This window comes from Chrysemys picta, chromosome 13 (genome assembly GCF_011386835.1).
Source record: "Chrysemys picta bellii isolate R12L10 chromosome 13, ASM1138683v2, whole genome shotgun sequence".
NCBI lineage: Eukaryota > Metazoa > Chordata > Testudines > Emydidae > Chrysemys > Chrysemys picta.
In genome coordinates this window covers 50,205,907-50,223,401 of record NC_088803.1, presented here as the reverse complement: position 1 = coordinate 50,223,401, position 17,495 = coordinate 50,205,907, and the positions used below count along the sequence as shown (strand labels likewise).

The following is a 17,495-nucleotide window of genomic DNA, read 5'->3' as shown; positions in this document are numbered from 1 at the left end:
CATGGAGTTCTCTGCACAGCTTTTCAACATGCTTGGTTCACTGCAGCCTAGACTATTTGCTTATTCTACATGTTTGTTTTTTTAAAATGCTGAATGAAATAAAATACCTTCTTGTATCTTTTCGAGGGGAAGTTTTACTGTTTAACTTTCGGGGACATCTCAGGGAACTGGATTAGTTGATGAATTCCTGGGTGAAACTTATTCTGTATTTTATTTAACAGAAACACCCCAAAACATGTCTATGGCCATGGTTCAAAATACTGTAGGCCAAATTCTGCCCTTGGCTACGCATGCACAACACTGCCTGTTAAACACTCCAAGTAGGGTCACAGCAGTGGGTTGGACCATGATGGAATAATGCTGGGTTTTTAAAAAAATAAGGGGGATTCCATCTGACTTAAAAGCAACTTGATAGAGTTCAGAGCTGCTGTAAAGTAGGAGGAAGGTCACAAGGCACAGACATTGAATCTGATTCCCACTCACCCTCGTCTCAGACAATCTCTGGAGCTCATAGTCCTGCAGAGTGCAAACAGCTGCCTCTCCTCTGGGGTGGTCTGGGAAATTTGCTAGGTGTAGGAGGGACCTCCTTCCACACCTTGCAACTGTAGCCACGTGAGCTGTGATTCTGCTGAATCCAGGGTTTGGGGGTGAGGAGGGTGGAAGCTGCTGCCGTCTGGGGAGTATGCATGTCAGCAGTAGGGATACAGGAAATACGATTAATGTGTTAACAAGGTTATCCCAGCTAACTAAATTCAGGACGGGGAGATGAGGGCTGGAGTGTAGTGAGCTCATTGTGACAAGCAGCTCTCCGACAAAACCTTTCTGGCTGTCAGGGTGTCTGTGTTTTCCTAACACACATTGCCCGTTCCCTTCCCTGCTACTGTTCGATCACATGGCATGGCCAAGAGTATAAGGAGGTGAAGATAGGGTCCCCTGTATGTGTCAATAATTGGCCAATGGACGTGGAATTGTGGCATCAGGTGGTCAGATTTACCCAGGCAGTTGCCTAGGGTGACAGCTGTGTCATTCCTACCCTACAACTTGGACACATGTGAACAAAGCAGGCCCGTTGAGGGTGGGAGCTATGCTTTTTCCTCTTTAAGGACGTCTGACTCTTATAAAGTCTGAGGCTTTTTGCAAACCCCGCAAGCCATGTATAGGGGTTGCAAAGACATCTTGAGTCCATGAACCTTTTTTTCCCTGTAATTTAAGCCCATTTTCCCCAAGAGTGATTGTTAGTTTAAAACATGTATTTGTGGTTTAAAGGGAAATCTGAGTCAGGTGGAGAAGGACACACAGCTCCTCTGAGATAGGCTGGGACATTTGGGTGCGCTGTATATGGTGTATGACCCTCATTTAGTTTTCATTTACTTTTGCCTTTGTTTTCATATATCCATCCCTCTCCCTCCACTGTCCCACAGTGTCTTGTCCACTTGCTGCTCCATTTTCACCCCACTTATGCCATCTCTCTTTCTTTGCTCCTCTTTTCATAGAATCATAGGACTGGAAAGAACCTCGAGAGGTCATCTGGTCCAGTCCCCTGCACTCATGGCAGGACTAAGTATTACCTAGACTATACCTGACAGGTGTTTGTCTAACCTGCTCTTAAAAATCTCCAATGATGGAGATTCTACAGCCTCCCTAAGCAATTTATTCCAGTGCTTCACTACCCTGACAGTTAGGAAGTTTTTCCTAATATCCAAACTACACCGCCCTTGCTGCAATTTAAGCCCATTGCTCCTTGTCCTATCCTCAGAGGTTAAGAAAAAAAAAATTTCTCCCTCCTCCTTGTAACAACCTTTTACGTACTTGAAAACTGTTATCATGTCCCCCCTCAGGCTTCTCTTTTCCAGACTAAACAAACCCAATCTTTTCAATTTTCCCTCATAGGTCATATTTTCTAGACCTTTAATCATTTTTGTCACTCTTCTCTGGATTCTCTCCAATTTGTCCACATCCTTCCTGAAATGTGGCACCCAGAACTGGACACAATACTTCAGTTGAGGCCTAATCAGCGCAGAGTAGAGCGGAAGAATTACTTCTCGTGTCTTGCTTACAACACTCCTGCTAATACATCCCAGAATGATGTTCACTTTTTTTACAACAGCGTTACACTGTTGACTCATATTTAGCTTGTGATCCACTATGATCCCCAGATCCATTTCCGTAGTACTCCTTCCTAGGCAGTCATTTCCCATTTTGTATGTGTGCTACTGATTGTTCCTTCCTAAGTGGAGTACTTTGCATTTGTCCCTGTTGAATTTAATCCTATTTACTTCAGACCATTTCTCCAGTTTGTCCAGATCATTTTGAATTTTAATCCTGTCCTCCAAAGCACTTGCAACCCTGCCCAGCTTGGTCTCATCCACAAACTTTATAAGTGTACTCTTTATGCCATTATCTAAATCATTGATGAATATATTGAACAGAACCAGACCCAGAACTGATCCCTGCGGGACACCACTCTTATGCCCTTCCAGCATGACTGTGAACCACTGATAACTACTCTCTGGGAATGGTTTTCCAAACAGTTTTGCACCCACCATATAGTAGATCCATCTAGGTTGCATTTCCCTAGTTTGTTTATGAGAAGATCATGTGAGACAGTATCACAAGCTTTACTAAAGTCAAGATATACCACGTCTGCAGCTTCCCCCCATCCACAAGGCTTGTTACCCTGTCAAAGAAAGCTATCAGGTTGGTTTGACACGATATGTTTTTGATAAATCCATGCTGACTGTCACTTATCACCTTATTATTGTCTAGATGTTTGCAAATTGATTGCTTAATTATTTGCTCCATTATCTTTCTGGGTACAGAAGATAATCTGACTGGTCTGTAATTCCCCGGGTTGTCCTTATTTCCTTTTTTATAGATGGGTACTAGATTTGCCCTTTTCCAGTTTTCTGGAATCTCTCCCGTCTTCCATGACTTTTCAAAGATAATCGCTAAGGGCTCAGATATTTCCTCAGTCAGCTCCTTGAGTATTTTAAGATGCATTTCATCAGGCCCTGGTGACTTGAAGACATCTAATTTGTCTAAGTAATTTTTAACTTGTTCTTTCCCTATTTTAGCGTCTTCTGATCCTACCTCATTTTTACTGGTATTCACTATGTTAGACGTCCAATCACCACCAACCTTCTTGGTGAAAACCAAAACAAAGTCATTAAGCACCTCTGCTATTTCCACGTTTTCTGTTATTATTCCCCCCGCCCGCATTGAGTAACGGGTCTACCCTGTCCTTGGTCTTCCTCTTGCTTCTAATGTATTTGTAGAATGTTTTCTTGTCACCCTTTATGTCTATAGCTCGTTTGATCGTGGTTGATTTCATGGTTTCTGCAAAACAGACTGTGATCTTAATAACTCCTGTTTAACTTTTGACCCCCATGCTAGTCTGAGGGCTTCTAATTGAAACGAAGCAGCTTCTCTCATCACTCATTAATCTTCTGAATCCAAATTTTGGAATGAAATCTCTAACTTGGGGGTTTCTGAGAAGTCATTGATGCAAAACCAGAAAAATAACCTAACAAAAGTCATATTTAGGACAAACAGTGGAAAGGTCGCCTTATGGTTACTAATCTTAGGTCCCATTGGTCGCCGTTACCATAGTATGTGAGCACCTCACAACCCTTAATGTCACAACACCCCTGGTAGCCAGGGCAGTGCTGTTATCCCCATTGCACAGGTGAGGAACTAAGGCTCAGAGAGGCTGTGACTTGCCCATGGTCAGACAGGAAGCCTGTGGAAGAGCAGAGAACTGAACACAGGATTCTGGAGTCCCTACCTAGTGCCCGAACCACTGGTCTGCCTTTCATCTCGCAATGGCTAAGGGACCAAACTGAGACTCAAGAGCTCTGGTTTCAAATCCTAGCTCTGCTACAAAATCCCTGTGTGACTTTGAGCAAACAGTTTAATCTCTCAGCGCCTTAATTCCCCTGTGTGTAAAATAGGGAACATGATCCTTTTTCTCTCATGCTTTTCTGTTTTGTCTATCCAGACTATAACCTCTTCCAGCAGGGAGTAAAATTTACCTTGTGTATGTGCAGCACCTGGCACAATGGGGCCCAATCTCAGTTCGGACTTCTAGGAGCTACTGTAATAATCAGGGTGACTTTCAGAGACACAAATGAGAATTAGATGACCAACTCCCATTGACTTGCAGTAGAGGATTGGCACCAACTGTCCCCGGTGTCACTTAAACTCTCCTCCAGTAATAGACATAACCAAGCCTAGAGAACATGGAAATGCACTGTGGCAATAGCAAATGCAACATATCCCATTAGCTCTTCCCCAGGCTGTAAACACCTAGTGACGATTGAACTCAAGTACAGAGTGGAGGGCTTCCCCGCCTGGCACATTTCCTCCTTTTAATCTGTAGGTTTCTTCTTTTGTAATTCCTCTTACGTTGGTGGAAGATAAATGGAGCAAGGCTTGGAAAAAGGGCAGTAAATTATTCAGCATGAAATACCATAGGGAACCACCGTTAAAGATTCAAGGGGAAGGATCGTAGCAGAATCGCCCAAAGCAACCACAGTTTGGCAAGGTAAGCTGTGACATTCAGGGCCCTGAGGCCAAAATCTGGGGGCATCCCTTCTGATCTGATTATGACAAGGTGTAACTGAATACAGGGGAAGGAAGGCAGCCTAAGAAACTGATGCTGCAGCTCGCACATAGGAGCAGATCCTCAGTTGGCGTGAATGGGTGTAGATCCATCGATTTCAATGGAGCGACTTCAGTTTATACCAGTTGGAATCGTGGCCCCCAGAATCTATGGGTATATCTACACTTCAGGCCGGAGATGTAAATTGAGCTAAAGCTGTGATCCGGTTAGTGCGCTAAAAACAGAGTGGTGGAGGGCTAGCGGCCCTGCATACATACCTAGTGTCTCGGATGCTACATACTGGGGACAATTAGCCCCTCCCACCACTCATCCTGCTGCAGCGACGCTCTGGTTTCAGCGCTCTAGCATGATTGGAGCTAGTGCAGGTATGTCTCCAGGAGCTGGAATTTACGTCTCCAGGAGCTGGAATTTACATTTCCAGCTCAAAGTGTAGACATACCCAAAGTTAGAATAGATGAAGGAAAAACATCCAGGAAATTGCCCCTCTTACTCAGGTTTCAGGTACCCCCTGGTATTTTTCCAAGTTAAAATGCATACAATAATAATAACTAGTTCTTACATAGCACTTTTCATCCATAGAACTTTAAGGAAAAGAAGTAACAATCCCCATTTAACAGATAAGGGAAGTGAGGTGCCCACGGTCATATAGCAGAGCCAGGCATAGAACTGAGATCAAGTGCATCCCAGTCCCATCCATGGGGCTACCTGCTTTTCTTTAGAAAGGTCTCCGACCTTCAAGTTCAGAAACCATGGGTGTGCGAAGCCCAAATGTAATGGAACATGGTAACATGCCTTTTATTATTTTTTGTATTGGGGAAGGGCAGGCGAAGGATTGTTTCACTGAGTGTATAACAGCATTACAAAAAATGCTGCTGCTGTCAACCAACGGAACAGGAAGTTGAATTGTGCTGTTTGTGGTATAGTGCCCTTTGTGCATTTGATCCTTGCTTTTATCTCTGGATCTTTGATACTGGGTGTTCTGGAATAATTACACACTCCCTTTTCCCAGTGGACTTGATGCTTCTAATAGTATGGTTCTATCACTGCTTTCCTGCCCAGTCCAGTGTTGGCTATGAGATCACTCTGGAGGGCATTACAAGTGCAGGTTATGACTCCAATAGTAGCAGCTCAGGATTGAGAAGAACTGGTAATGACTGTGCCAGGACTGGACTAGCAAAGCAATAGCAGGTCCAGACTGAGGTTTAGTGGCGGGGTTGTGAAGCGGGCCTGAGCCAAGGATGGAATATTATGGGCGCTGCAGGCCCGAACCGGGAGATATGGCATGGCACAGCCATGTGTGGGGAAGGTTTACATGGACCTGTGCTGTCCCCGCCTCTAGTCAATGCTGTGAGTCCCTTATAAGAACCAAATCCACTCTAAAATGGGGGTGAAACAAGGAGCAAGCGAAGGGACTAAGCTACATGGAAATGGGGGGGCAGAATGGTGGCCAGCACAGGTGGACTGGGCTGGTGAATGGGGAGAAGTCTCATGAAGCCCCTTCCTGCTCGAGTGCTAACATGCAGGGGACATCGATGTGCCAGCCTGAGTAAAGCCAGGGGGGGAACCTCAGCTTGGGTAGGGGTGAGGCCAACGGGCCTTCCTGGGGAAGTGGCGGAACAGGGGGCAGGGCCATGGTTCAGGTGCGGGAGGCCCCCCCAATTCTAGGGAGTGCAGTGCTTCTGGGGGAGGGGGTACGTCGGCAGGGGTTGGGCCATGGGTTCCCCTCTTCCAGCATGCCAGCAAGTGCCAGGAGGCTGATGCTAGGTGGGTGTAGGGTGACCAGGTGTCCTGATTTTATAGAGACAGTCCCGATTTTTGGGTTTTTTTCTTATATAGGCTCCTAGTATCCCCCACCCCCTGTTCCAATTTTTTACACTTGCTGTCTGGTCACCCTAGATGGGTGTGGGAAGATATCTTTCTCCCAAAGGCGATGCAAGAGTCAATAGTGAGTCTGGTCCTCCCCTATTCAAGCAGGAGGCTGCCAGCCAGCCTCCCATCAGCCGGTGGGCTCGGTCCTCCCTCGCTCCAAAGTGGCTGTGTCTGCGGGAGCCTTCCCTTTGAAAGCCCTGGTTTTGTATTTTTAGCGTGGGTTGGTTTAATGACCCACTCCCGAAGTGCTGGTCTTGTAAAAGACAGTTGTCATGGAAACCTGGGGTGAGAATAGGGACGCCACATGGCTCTTTGCATTGTCCAGTGGATGGGCTCGTTCTCTGCTCAGATGTGTGAATGTTTGTGAAGGATTAAAATTCAACGGAATCCGTGTCAATGGGGAAAGGGATTGGCAGCAGGAGCTCAAAGACCATAGAGAGGAAATCAGAGGTTCAGCCGTACCACAGACCCTTTGGTGTGTTTTGTCAGCAGCCCCACCCTGGAAGGCATCATTACATTTCCCAGGCTGATGTGGGAAGTACCATCTCCCGTCCTTAAAGCTGGTCTGCACAAGTGGAATTCACCACTGATGAGATGAGTAGGAGCAGTGCTCTTTACCTAGGTCATAAACTCTTTGAGGCAGGGACCATCTTTTTGTTCTGTGTTTGTACAGCACCTGGCACAATGGGCTCCTGTTCCTGACTGGGGTCTCCTGGTGCGGCTGCAATAGAAATAATAGTACATCTAATTCTGCAGCTCGTCTCCTCTAATTGGTACAAATGGGTGAACTGCAAATGCTCGGTTTTGCATTTGAGTTTAAATAAGCCAAATTTTCTCTTAAGAGCCTCTGGCCTGCGAGAGGGGGCTGCTCTCTCATGCGACTGGTTTATCTCCTGTGCTTTTTAGCAGAGTTGGTTGAAAACTTCTGAATTTGAATCACCCCCACGTCCACTACAAATCAGGGTCATTTTTTTCGCCAAACCTTTGGCGAAAAATGTGCTTATTTTCAGACCTGCCCTACTGTTGATCACTTGAAATGCTGTGAGAATATTCCCCTGGAGTTGTGTGGATTGGTCCCAGCTTGGAAGCTACAGCAGAACAGTACCAAAAATCCCCCCAAATCCTGGAAACATAAAGGCTAAATTTCAGAACAGTCAAAGTTTAATCCAAGTTTGGCTCCAGGCTCAGGGCTGGGAGTTCTTATATTTCTGGACCTGACGGACCATCCTTAGGACCATATCTTGATGTCCTTACTCAGTCTTCATTCGTGCCAAACTCCCTTTCACTTCAATGAGCATTTTACCGGATTAAGAAGTTAGGGTTGATCTCCCCTGGGTTTCACTGTGGAAAGGGATGGTGGACTCTGGGCCAGCAAATCTCCACGAGGACCCTCTTGCAGACCATCGCCTTCCGCTGCCCCACTGGGGGACAGGTTGCCCCTGTGCTGTAAAAGAAGGCCCCAGGGCCTACCCACAAACCCAACATCTCTTCCCGTATCCTTAGAAACCAAGGCCATCTGCCTGGAGGCTCTGTGCCTCTGGCATGCATCAAGGCCGCCGCTCCAGCACTGCCGGTGACCGCCCCCTGGTGTTGGCTCCCAGTTGTGGTGGGCTCGATGGTAAGGATCAGACATTCCCAGCCGTATTATCTCTTCTGACCAAGCTCTACAAGACCATATGTATCCACCCAATCTCCACCCTCTCCCCTGGCACAGACACCAGGCCCACCAAGGTCTCTGTGGATTCAGAGGGTGGAGGGACTGAGCCATGTGACAGCAACAAACCTAACAAGAAACCTTCAAGTTATTAAGAGGTGGGCCTACTGTGTATAATGAAACGTGTCACCAGGGAATAGCAGCATGTAAAACACCATTTCCAACATCCTCTTTGCCCAACAACCCAGCACAAGGAAAATTATTTGGTGGTGGTAAACATAATTTGTTTTTTTCCAGTCATCATCCTGTCTTTGTGCTTGGGCGGCAAAATGCTGAGGCAATTGTAGTAGGCTGGTTTACGGTTCTCTAGCTGTTTGTTGGTTCTCTCCCTCTACCATGTGTCAAGCTGTAGTCACTGGGAAGGAAATTCTGCTTTGCCGGTTCTGGGAGGTCGTTCCCACTGTCGAGTGCCAAGAGGATGCAGGTAGTGTCTTGGTGCTAGAAGCCAGTAGCGTGTAAGCCCTTAGGGGAGGAGCCATCTTTATGTTCCGTGTATGTACAGCACCAAGCACATTGGGGTCCCAGTCCAGTGACTGGGCTCCAAGGTGCTACCACCGTACAAACAATAACTACGATTCCTCTTTCTCAGTCCTGATGGCTCTGCTGAAGTGGCGTGGCCAGTGGCCACAGGACTGGTTTTGTTTCCTGACACTGTATTTCTCTTAACCCTTCAGAAAATGAGTTCCGGGGCGAGCTGCTGAATCAAAGGTGGACACGTGGAGAAAAGCTCAGCAGTTGTGAGACAGCAAAAAGCCTACACAGCAGACACATCAAGGTGAGCAGGCAGGGCAACCTTGCCAGAGCCTAGCAGCAAAGCAGTCTAGAAGTCCTATTCCCCCTGCTTTGTGGGACTGTAGACTGCACCATTAGAGAATCGTATTACCTGACCTTCCCTGCAGCATAAAAAGATGAAATACACACACCCCGCACAAAGGCCCATGCACTGTTTCAGGCTCTATGGAGGCTGTGGGTTCTACTGATGCAGACAGAACCCAAAGTGAATTGTCTTCAAAGCAAGAATTAGCAGAAATGCCTACCCATCATGAATCCCAGACACCAGGTATAGAAGGAGAGCGGGCCTCCAGCTGTAAAATTTGGATCCAGATCCATATCTGGAATTTTTTCAATCCTTTCCTTCCCCACGACCCGTCGTTCGGGTATGCTTGTGTCTGGAGATCTGGGTAAGGCCCATCTCTGATTAAAAAGGCTCTTTCTCTAAGACACAGGCTCCTTGGAAGAAGCCCCTTGTACACCAGGTGAAACCTCAAAGCTTTAGAAGGAGATAAATAGGTCATTCATTCATGAACCCAGCCTGTTAGACGTATGAGGGAGAGGAAAGCAACTCTGATATTCTCAACACAGCAGCTCTTTTAGGGAAAAGTGTCGCAGCTGTGACCCTGTGAAACACTGTCAAAACTCATGGCCGATTTGAAAGCTTTAATTCAACATAAAACTGGGCTGCTCGCTATACAAATGACACTTCCTGCCTTCTCTTTGGCCCTACCAAGAATTGTCTTGATAACAAAACATCATCATGTGATGGACTATCAGTCCATTCGAATAGCCGAGAAATCCCCCTGTAACTGATGTTCATTTATTTCTCCCAAATCGAAAATTAAACCTATCTGCAGAAAAACCTTCTCTGCTTAGCAAATTGTGAGCTAATGGCTAGTGCTGTCCGGAATGCTCATGCCCTGGGAAAGCAGAGTAAGCAGATGTTGCTATATTTAAAACGGGTTCATTATGACTTTGATTCTGGACCTGCCAGATAAGCACTTTCTTTGGATTTAATAAGACTATTGTGTGTGACTAAAACAAGGATTAAAAAAAATTATTCCTAATAATACTTAGCATTCAGCATTTGCAAAGCAAATATTCACTGATTGTCACAACACCCTAGTTGTGGTGTGTTGTTTATCCCCATTTTGCCAATGGGGAAAGCGAGGCAGAAAGGTGAAGGGATTTGCCCACGGCCGCAGGATAAATCTTAGCACTGGGATTAGGACTCAGGAGTTTGACTGATGACTGACAACTGGTAGATATCTTAAAAATACAACCCCACAACTTCAAAAGTTCACAGGCAAGTCAGGAAGTGGTCATGATAGGATTAATGGGTTTACTCTGGTATTATGGAATGGAGTCATTTTACTTCCTGCTTTGTCATTTGTGAGGGTTGAACACCCACCCCTCTTCCCCATCCTTCCTGTGATGCAGTCAAATAAAGCAGCAAGTTTGCAGCCTGCAATCCTGAGAGTGGATTTATTTTTTGTTGCACGGAGCAGTCCCTTAAGGACTGCATGTGCTCACCTGCCCATGTCCATGTCCAGTTACATTGTGTGTGTGCAGAGGTTGGGCCTGGACACACATACGCGCACACTTGTGCAAATTTGGACCTGATCCTGCAAGCCTCTACTTATCGGACCAATCCTTGCATTGGTAAGAACTGCTCCCCTAAGCAACCGTTTGCAGGGTCTGGTCTTATATTATTAAATCTAAGATAACCTTTACTAAAAGGATTGCCGGCTTTTCAGACAGCTTTCCCCTATATATCACACCTCTGAAGTCAGGTTAGGAACACTTTTAAAGATGTAGCTCTGCACATCAATGCAATGAAGTATCCATAGACTGTTACACAGCTACGTAAACCTTATGGAAGCCCAGCAGGAGATCGTCGTTTGGACTCGGATAAAGTGTTAGATTTCATGTCTGTGTTTATGCAGATATATAAAATATAAACATCTCTTTTTTATGAGGTTCAGTTGTGATTTGCAGTCCGTAGAACGGTGCAGCGGAGAAGGACAATGTGGTGTGTGGTGGATTTTTACAGGTTTGAAATGAGCTATCAGAAGAGGGATGGGTAGAGTTACTCTTTCAACAGACCCAGCTGAGCCCATCAGTCTGGAAACCACAGTTCATAATTGTCCTGGGCCCTGGCACTGCATAGGGAAAAGAATCTCTCTCCTTCTCCCCTTCCCCACCTCTGAATTCTTTTACGATCTTGAATGCCAGGTGAACAGACAATTGAATAGCAGGACATTTGTGTGGATGAAGGCTGGTAGAGATTACATGACTAGGCCCATCAGAACCCATGCTTTGGCATAACCTCCTGGCACTAAACCTGGTGGCAATTTAGGGGAGGGACATGCAGCAGCATTGTGACAATTTCCTGAGCTTGTACTACATGGGTGGTGGTGGGGGGGGGGGAACCTTATGAAAATGCCAGCTTATTACAGAGCTTGAAAACAATGGTGTTGAAGAACTGCAGTTTCCCTTTTAAGGATGAGAGAATTGTTTGTACATCCTAAACCACTCAGAGCTCTGGGAGGATGAAGTGTTTGGATTGCATGTTGTAGCACTTTCAGTAGGAAACTATATGTAAACCTAAGCTACCGCATAAGAAATTACCTTGGCCTAGTGCCTAAATGTCAGCCCTGTGAATGCAGATGATACAGCTCAGGCTATGTCAGATGTGATGCCATGTAGCAGCTTTTCTGGTCTGTTTCCCCCATGCTCTGCTCTTGCTACAAAGCATTAGCACTTGGTAAATGTTTCATTTGTGCCGTAAGTTTTAGCAAATGAAAACTGACAGTACAGCTTCATTAGGATGTTTATTATCCAGCTGTAATTTTTAATTTGGGGGTTGGTATGAGCTGCAATCTTACACATAAAGATGTCAAGGAGAAATCCTCCCAAGACTTGAAGCCGGAGAAATCCACGCGGGGTGTCCTTTCTCTAAAGCAGCGAGGGAGCAAAAAGCAACCGCTAGTTTATTCAGCTGCGATGGGGATTCACAATGGGTGGAATGTCAGGAGGATTTAAATCAAGCAGCAGGGAGGACCCTAAAGGGGAAGAAGAGGGAGGGGGGAACCAACCTCTGAGTGTGGTTACAAAATAACAGCTGGGAGCTACAGGGCTGATGTGCAGGCTTCAAGATACATTCTGCTTTTTAAAAGTAGAGGGGGCTTTAAGCTAATTTCCCTCCCCCCCCTTTTTTTCCCTTTTAATTAACAGCTACAGCGGGCCCATGGTGCCAAAGTCATTATCATTTCATGGAATGTTTGCTGGAAAAATACTTTTGGGGGAGTGGGAAGGGAGGTTCTTAGAGTCTGATCTTTAAACTTTTGGTTGATGTAATGTCATTGGGCCACCTTCTGATCTCACTTGGACCAGGTGTAGCTGCATTGAAGTGAAAGGAGTGATCCCTGGTGGGAGGGTGGGGAGGAAAAAAGTGAAATCAGAATCGGGTCCCTTGAGCCTTATCCTGGTGGTTGCACACTTGTTCCAAGGGACATCGTTGATTTCCGGATGCAAAGCTAATTCCCCAGCAGGGCAGATAACTGAACCTCTAGCTAGCCCTATTCTAGTTGACTCACACTGACAATGTCAGGAGGCAGAAACTAAGGGCTTGATGGTGCCTGGTGCTGAGTTCCCCCAAGAGCTCTTCCTGCCAGATGCTGCGTGTGTTAGTTACCTGCACGGCCAAGCTCGCTCCCCTCCATTCAACCTACTTCTGGGGACAGGCCCAGAGCTTCAAATGAACATGTGCCTGTTCTTGGAGGGGGCGTGTGCTGGCCTGGGGCCCTGTGATAGTGCTACCTCTTGGGGCGTGGGGGACATGTGCATACGATAGCGCCGGCTGCTTTTGAAGGAGCAGGCGATACGTTAGTAAAGCTTAATGAAGCTGCCAGTTAAACCGTCCCCCCTGTCTAGCAATGTTTTGCAATCAATAAATTATCTTAGCCCAATTGTAATGACATATGTAATTTAAAAGCGTCAATCTATTAACCACTTGTGTGGGTTGATCAGTGCTTTAATCTTCTAAGGGCTCCTGGAGGATGTGGCACTTATGTGAGAAAGCGGCCTGGCTCTCTCCTTCCTAAATAGGATCTGGGCTGGCTTACCAAGGGCTGGATTGTGGCCTGGGGATGGAGTGGCGGGCAAGCTGCATCACCCTGGCAGGCGCTGTGCCTGGGACGCACCCCTGGGAAGCACAGCTTCTCCAGAGCGCCCCTGTCCAGGTGGGGAATACCACATTGCTTACTGCGGAGATGCAGCTCTCTCCTCTCTAGGCTGTTCCACTGCTCAACCTGGGGGAGTGAAGGGACTTGCCCACCCCACCCCCGTGCTTAGGGAGGCGCAGTGGGGAACAGCAGCTGCACTGAAGACCTGAGATATGTAACACCTGATCGGGTGGCGCTACTTACTCCCTCTTGCTCCCCTCCACAGCTGGGTTAATGTTGGGTGTAATATTACTGCCTCCTCTTTGAGGGAACTGCCAAATGGCCTTTTGGGGTAGGGACGGGGGAAGAACTGAAAACATTGGCCCAAGAATTATTATTCAGTCCGTTTTGCTGGAGAAACATGATGTTTCTTGTATCGTTTTCCTTATTAGCTTTTGCTGGGATGGTTTCAGTTTTGTGTTTTTTTTTTTTTAAACTAAAGTGAAAACTTCCTTTTCTGTCTGTAGATGAGACCTAGGCTACATCTACACTACGGGGGGGGGGTCGATTTAAGATACGCAAATTCAGCTATGCGAATAGCGTAGCTGAATTGGACGTATCGCAGCCGACTTACCCCGCTGTGAGGACGGCGGCAAAATCGACCTCTGCGGCTTCCCGTCGACGGCGCTTACTCCCACCTCCGCTGGTGGGGTAAGAGCGTCGATTCGGGGATCGATTGTCGCGTCCCGATGGGACGAGATAAATCGATCCCCGAGAGGTTGATTTCTACCCGCCGCTTCAGGCGGGTAGTGTAGACCCAGCCCTAGGTTCTTGTCAATGGAATTTGTATATACCTACAAATGAACAGTCATGGAAACTCTTTTGTTTTTTGCTTTTTCTTTCCATTTAAAATCAATATTCCATTCAGAATCCCCACCCCTCTTTGTCGAAACGAATGCTTTCTAAGTAGGTTTATTTCTTCCAAGCTCTGCAGTGCTCTTGAATATACATAAAGTATTAACGCTGACCTTGGGGAATTTCAGCATGGCCCTTAATGATATATTTGCATAGAGCTGTCAAAACGACAACAGGGGCTCCACCCGATGAGGGGTTGAGAGGTGTACAAAGGCAGTCACACGTGGGTGTCTTAAAGAACAAGAGATGGAGCATGAGCTTAAACAAGTTCAAATCGTGTTTAATACTTCCGTTGGCACCAACAAACATTTGGTGGTTGTTTCATTGGAAGATAAATGTGGGTGTTTAAGAAAAAAAAAAGAAAAAGAAAAAACCATACATATTTCATCAAATTAAGCTTCGGATCTATATTGTATCATTATTATTATAGCACTAGAGTAGTGTTTTAATTATTATACTCATGTAGTACTAATGTGTGTGTTTGTTTACTATCCGTTTCGATTCATGCCTTACTCAAGCAAAACTCCCATAGAAGTTTATCTGAGTAAGGGCCTCGTGATTTGGCCCTATAGTATTAAGATGTTATTAACATTATTCAGCTTAGGGAAGGGCCAAGGGGCCCCAACCCACATCAGGGGTTCATTGTTCTAGGAAGGGGAAACAGAGGTGAAGTGACTTACTCAAGGTTACACAGCCAGTCAGTCAATGGCAGAGTTTGGGAGAGAGCCCAGGTTTCTTTGACATCGAGTCCCAGTACCCTATCCACAAGGCTGTACTGTCACAAAGCACTGGGATAGGAAATCCACTAGGAACTTTGCTACTGGTGTTGATTTTACATGGAAGTTGCTCGTATATTATGGTAATAGATGGGCCTATAAAATTCTAAGATAGGTAGCTAGTTCTATAGTGTCCTTGTGGTATTATGAATACGCTATTGAGCTCATGTACTATGGGGTTAGCATTCTGTAGTTCTTTAGTGTAGTGCAGTATTCAGATCATCAAAGCCGTGTTACTTTATTACAGAGATCCAGGATAAAAGATTGTTGCAGTGCAGGGAAATGCCGAGAGGTTTTCATAGAGGGGCAAGGGAGATAGTTCTGTTTTTTCAGTCTAAGTTAAAATAATAATAATACAAATCTGGGTAGCTTTCCAACCGGGTTATTATGAACACTAGTGAGAAACCAAATGGAAATACCCTGTCAGTCTCCAGGACTGCCAACATGCTCTATGTGACCTGAAATTTCATGTTAAAATGATCTGTCTAGAAGACTTCTCATTGATGAGGCAAAAACTAAAGGACAGTGGTTTCGTATAAGCCTCATGCATGTGAGCCTGACAACACTGAGCTCTCAGGATGTTCACAGTTGGCACTGTCAGCTTAAGCCACCAGAGAAAGGTATAATGGGGCTCAAAGGAGAACGCTTCCTTGTATTTTTGCACCTTGCTGGGAAATGTCACCCAAGAAAAAACGGTTTATTTTCTAGTCTAACGATCTTTAAAAAGCTGACAGATGTTTGTGTTTGCATGACTCTCATTCCACGCTGCTTTATGGGCTCCGGGTATGGGCAGAACTTTATTTCAGACAGGCCCACCATTTCAAAAGTGCATGCCTGTGCGTGCATGTCTTCCAGAACTATTAGCCTCCATCTGAGCGTGCTATTGGAAATCCATCAAATTAGGAGGGCAGTGTGCCATATAGAGGCTCTCCCCTTTCAGCACTCCACCAACAAGGCCCCCTGATAATCCAGTAACCATTTAAAGGGGCTTTCGTGGGCTCAGGGGAAAGGCACATGCCATGCGGCTATGTCTCCTTCCCCTACAGACATTAAATCTCACGTGTGTTGCATCCCCAGTGTAAAGCAGAGGAATACATCAGGCTCATGCTTGTAAGCTAGAATTGGAAGTCAGAAGGTGATGTTTTTATCTGACTCGAGCAGAGAGAAACCAATGATATGAAAAATACTTGTGGGTTTTACAGATGGAGAAAAGAGCAAGAGAATTCTCTTTCCAAGCCCATGCTAGCACTGACAAGAGCTGGGTGAAATTTGTAAGACGTCTTTTTTTTTTCCCCACCAAAAAATGCATATTCGGATTGACCAAAACATTTCACCAAGTCGCCAAATTGTTTTTTGGGGGAAAAAGGGCACGGGAGGGGGGAATTAAAAATTTCAAAAAAGAGTCGACATTTTTTATTTTGACTGTTTCTAAGTGAAATTTTTGTTATTTCCATTCCAAATGCCCTTTTTGTTTTGAATTTTGCATCATTTGAAAGTAAAACCCCTCACACTAAACGGTTCATTTTGAATGGAATATTTTGTTGGACTTTTCGACTGTCGTTTTGCAAATAAAATAGTCATTGTGAGTTGACCCACAGTTACTTTTTGTTCGGTTATTTTTGGTGCAGCTACTGCACAAAAAAATCTGTTACGTGCACAATTCCAGTGCTCCCCTAGGATTTGAAACCATGTTACTCCACAATGGTATGTGTCTAATGTAAAATATTGGCCTAGAATATGCAGAATTTAGAAAGTTTTTAATTCCGCTTGACAAAACATGTTAAATCGGTAGGTAGTTGAAATATGGGATTGTTAATGCAAGCCACGCCCTAACTCATTACTGCCCCCAATGCCCACAGCAAATCTTATTAAAGAGCTCAAAAAGTCTATTTATCCTATTTTGATGAGTTCCCCAGTGCTGTAGCCATGTGAAGCTCTTATCAAGAAATAGAGGGTCTTATCCATGGGAAAATGTGAAAAGGATACATTGCAAAGCCAGCTGATCCAGCCAACCCATATAACACTTCCTCATTCCAGTACTTGCAACACCAGCAGGTCAAACTGCCAATATCCCTCTGCCTTTTCCACTTGTGGTCATGTGATGGTCCGTCCAAGCTCTATACAGTTGTTTCTTGTAGTAGCTGCAAAAAGCAGTGGTGCCAATGATGCTGACCTGTATGTGGGCAGGAAAGCTGGGTGGCTTGCCAAACCTCTCTTCCAAGTCCCAGACACTTTGTGCATGCTCCAGCCCTGGCCATTCAGAGTTCTGGCCTATTTTTCATCCTGTGTAAGTGATGTATGCGTTCTCCTTTGATGATCGAAGCCACTGTGTGTCTGCAAAAGAGCAAAGACCCAGAAGTCCCTCCTGCACTTTATGCAAAAGCTTGTTTGAAAATATGGGCCGCATACTCCTTCCAGCTCAAAGAGAGGGTCGGTAGTTCAGTCTCCATGGTGACTTAATCCATGGTCTATCTTCTGAGTTTGCTAACAAGAATGGGTTAATTGGTGATTGGCTTTCTGAGTGATTAGGAGCATAAATACGTTGCACGTACTGTGTATGAGGGTACCAACTTCTAGGCACTAGCAGTGCTTAACTGGTACAGTTATGAACTAGCTATCTAGGCTCCAGGCTCACTTTCCAGTCTACCTTCCTCAAAAGG

At 45.6% G+C, this 17,495-nt stretch overlaps 1 protein-coding gene across 14 annotated transcripts in view; it reads left to right on the top strand.

The window, feature by feature from the left end:
- MYT1 (myelin transcription factor 1) overlaps positions 1-17,495 on the top strand; it is a 115,776-nt gene that overhangs the window by 34,617 nt on the left and 63,664 nt on the right. For 13 of the 14 annotated variants that reach the window (XM_065566193.1, XM_042858472.2, XM_005309584.5 and 10 more), the window contains exon 2: positions 8,879-8,979. The exons of the other annotated variant lie outside the window; for it this stretch is intronic. In XM_065566193.1, the coding sequence (XP_065422265.1) occupies positions 8,879-8,979 (101 nt within the window). The remainder of the gene's footprint in view (positions 1-8,878; positions 8,980-17,495) is intronic. 14 annotated transcript variants of the gene reach the window in all.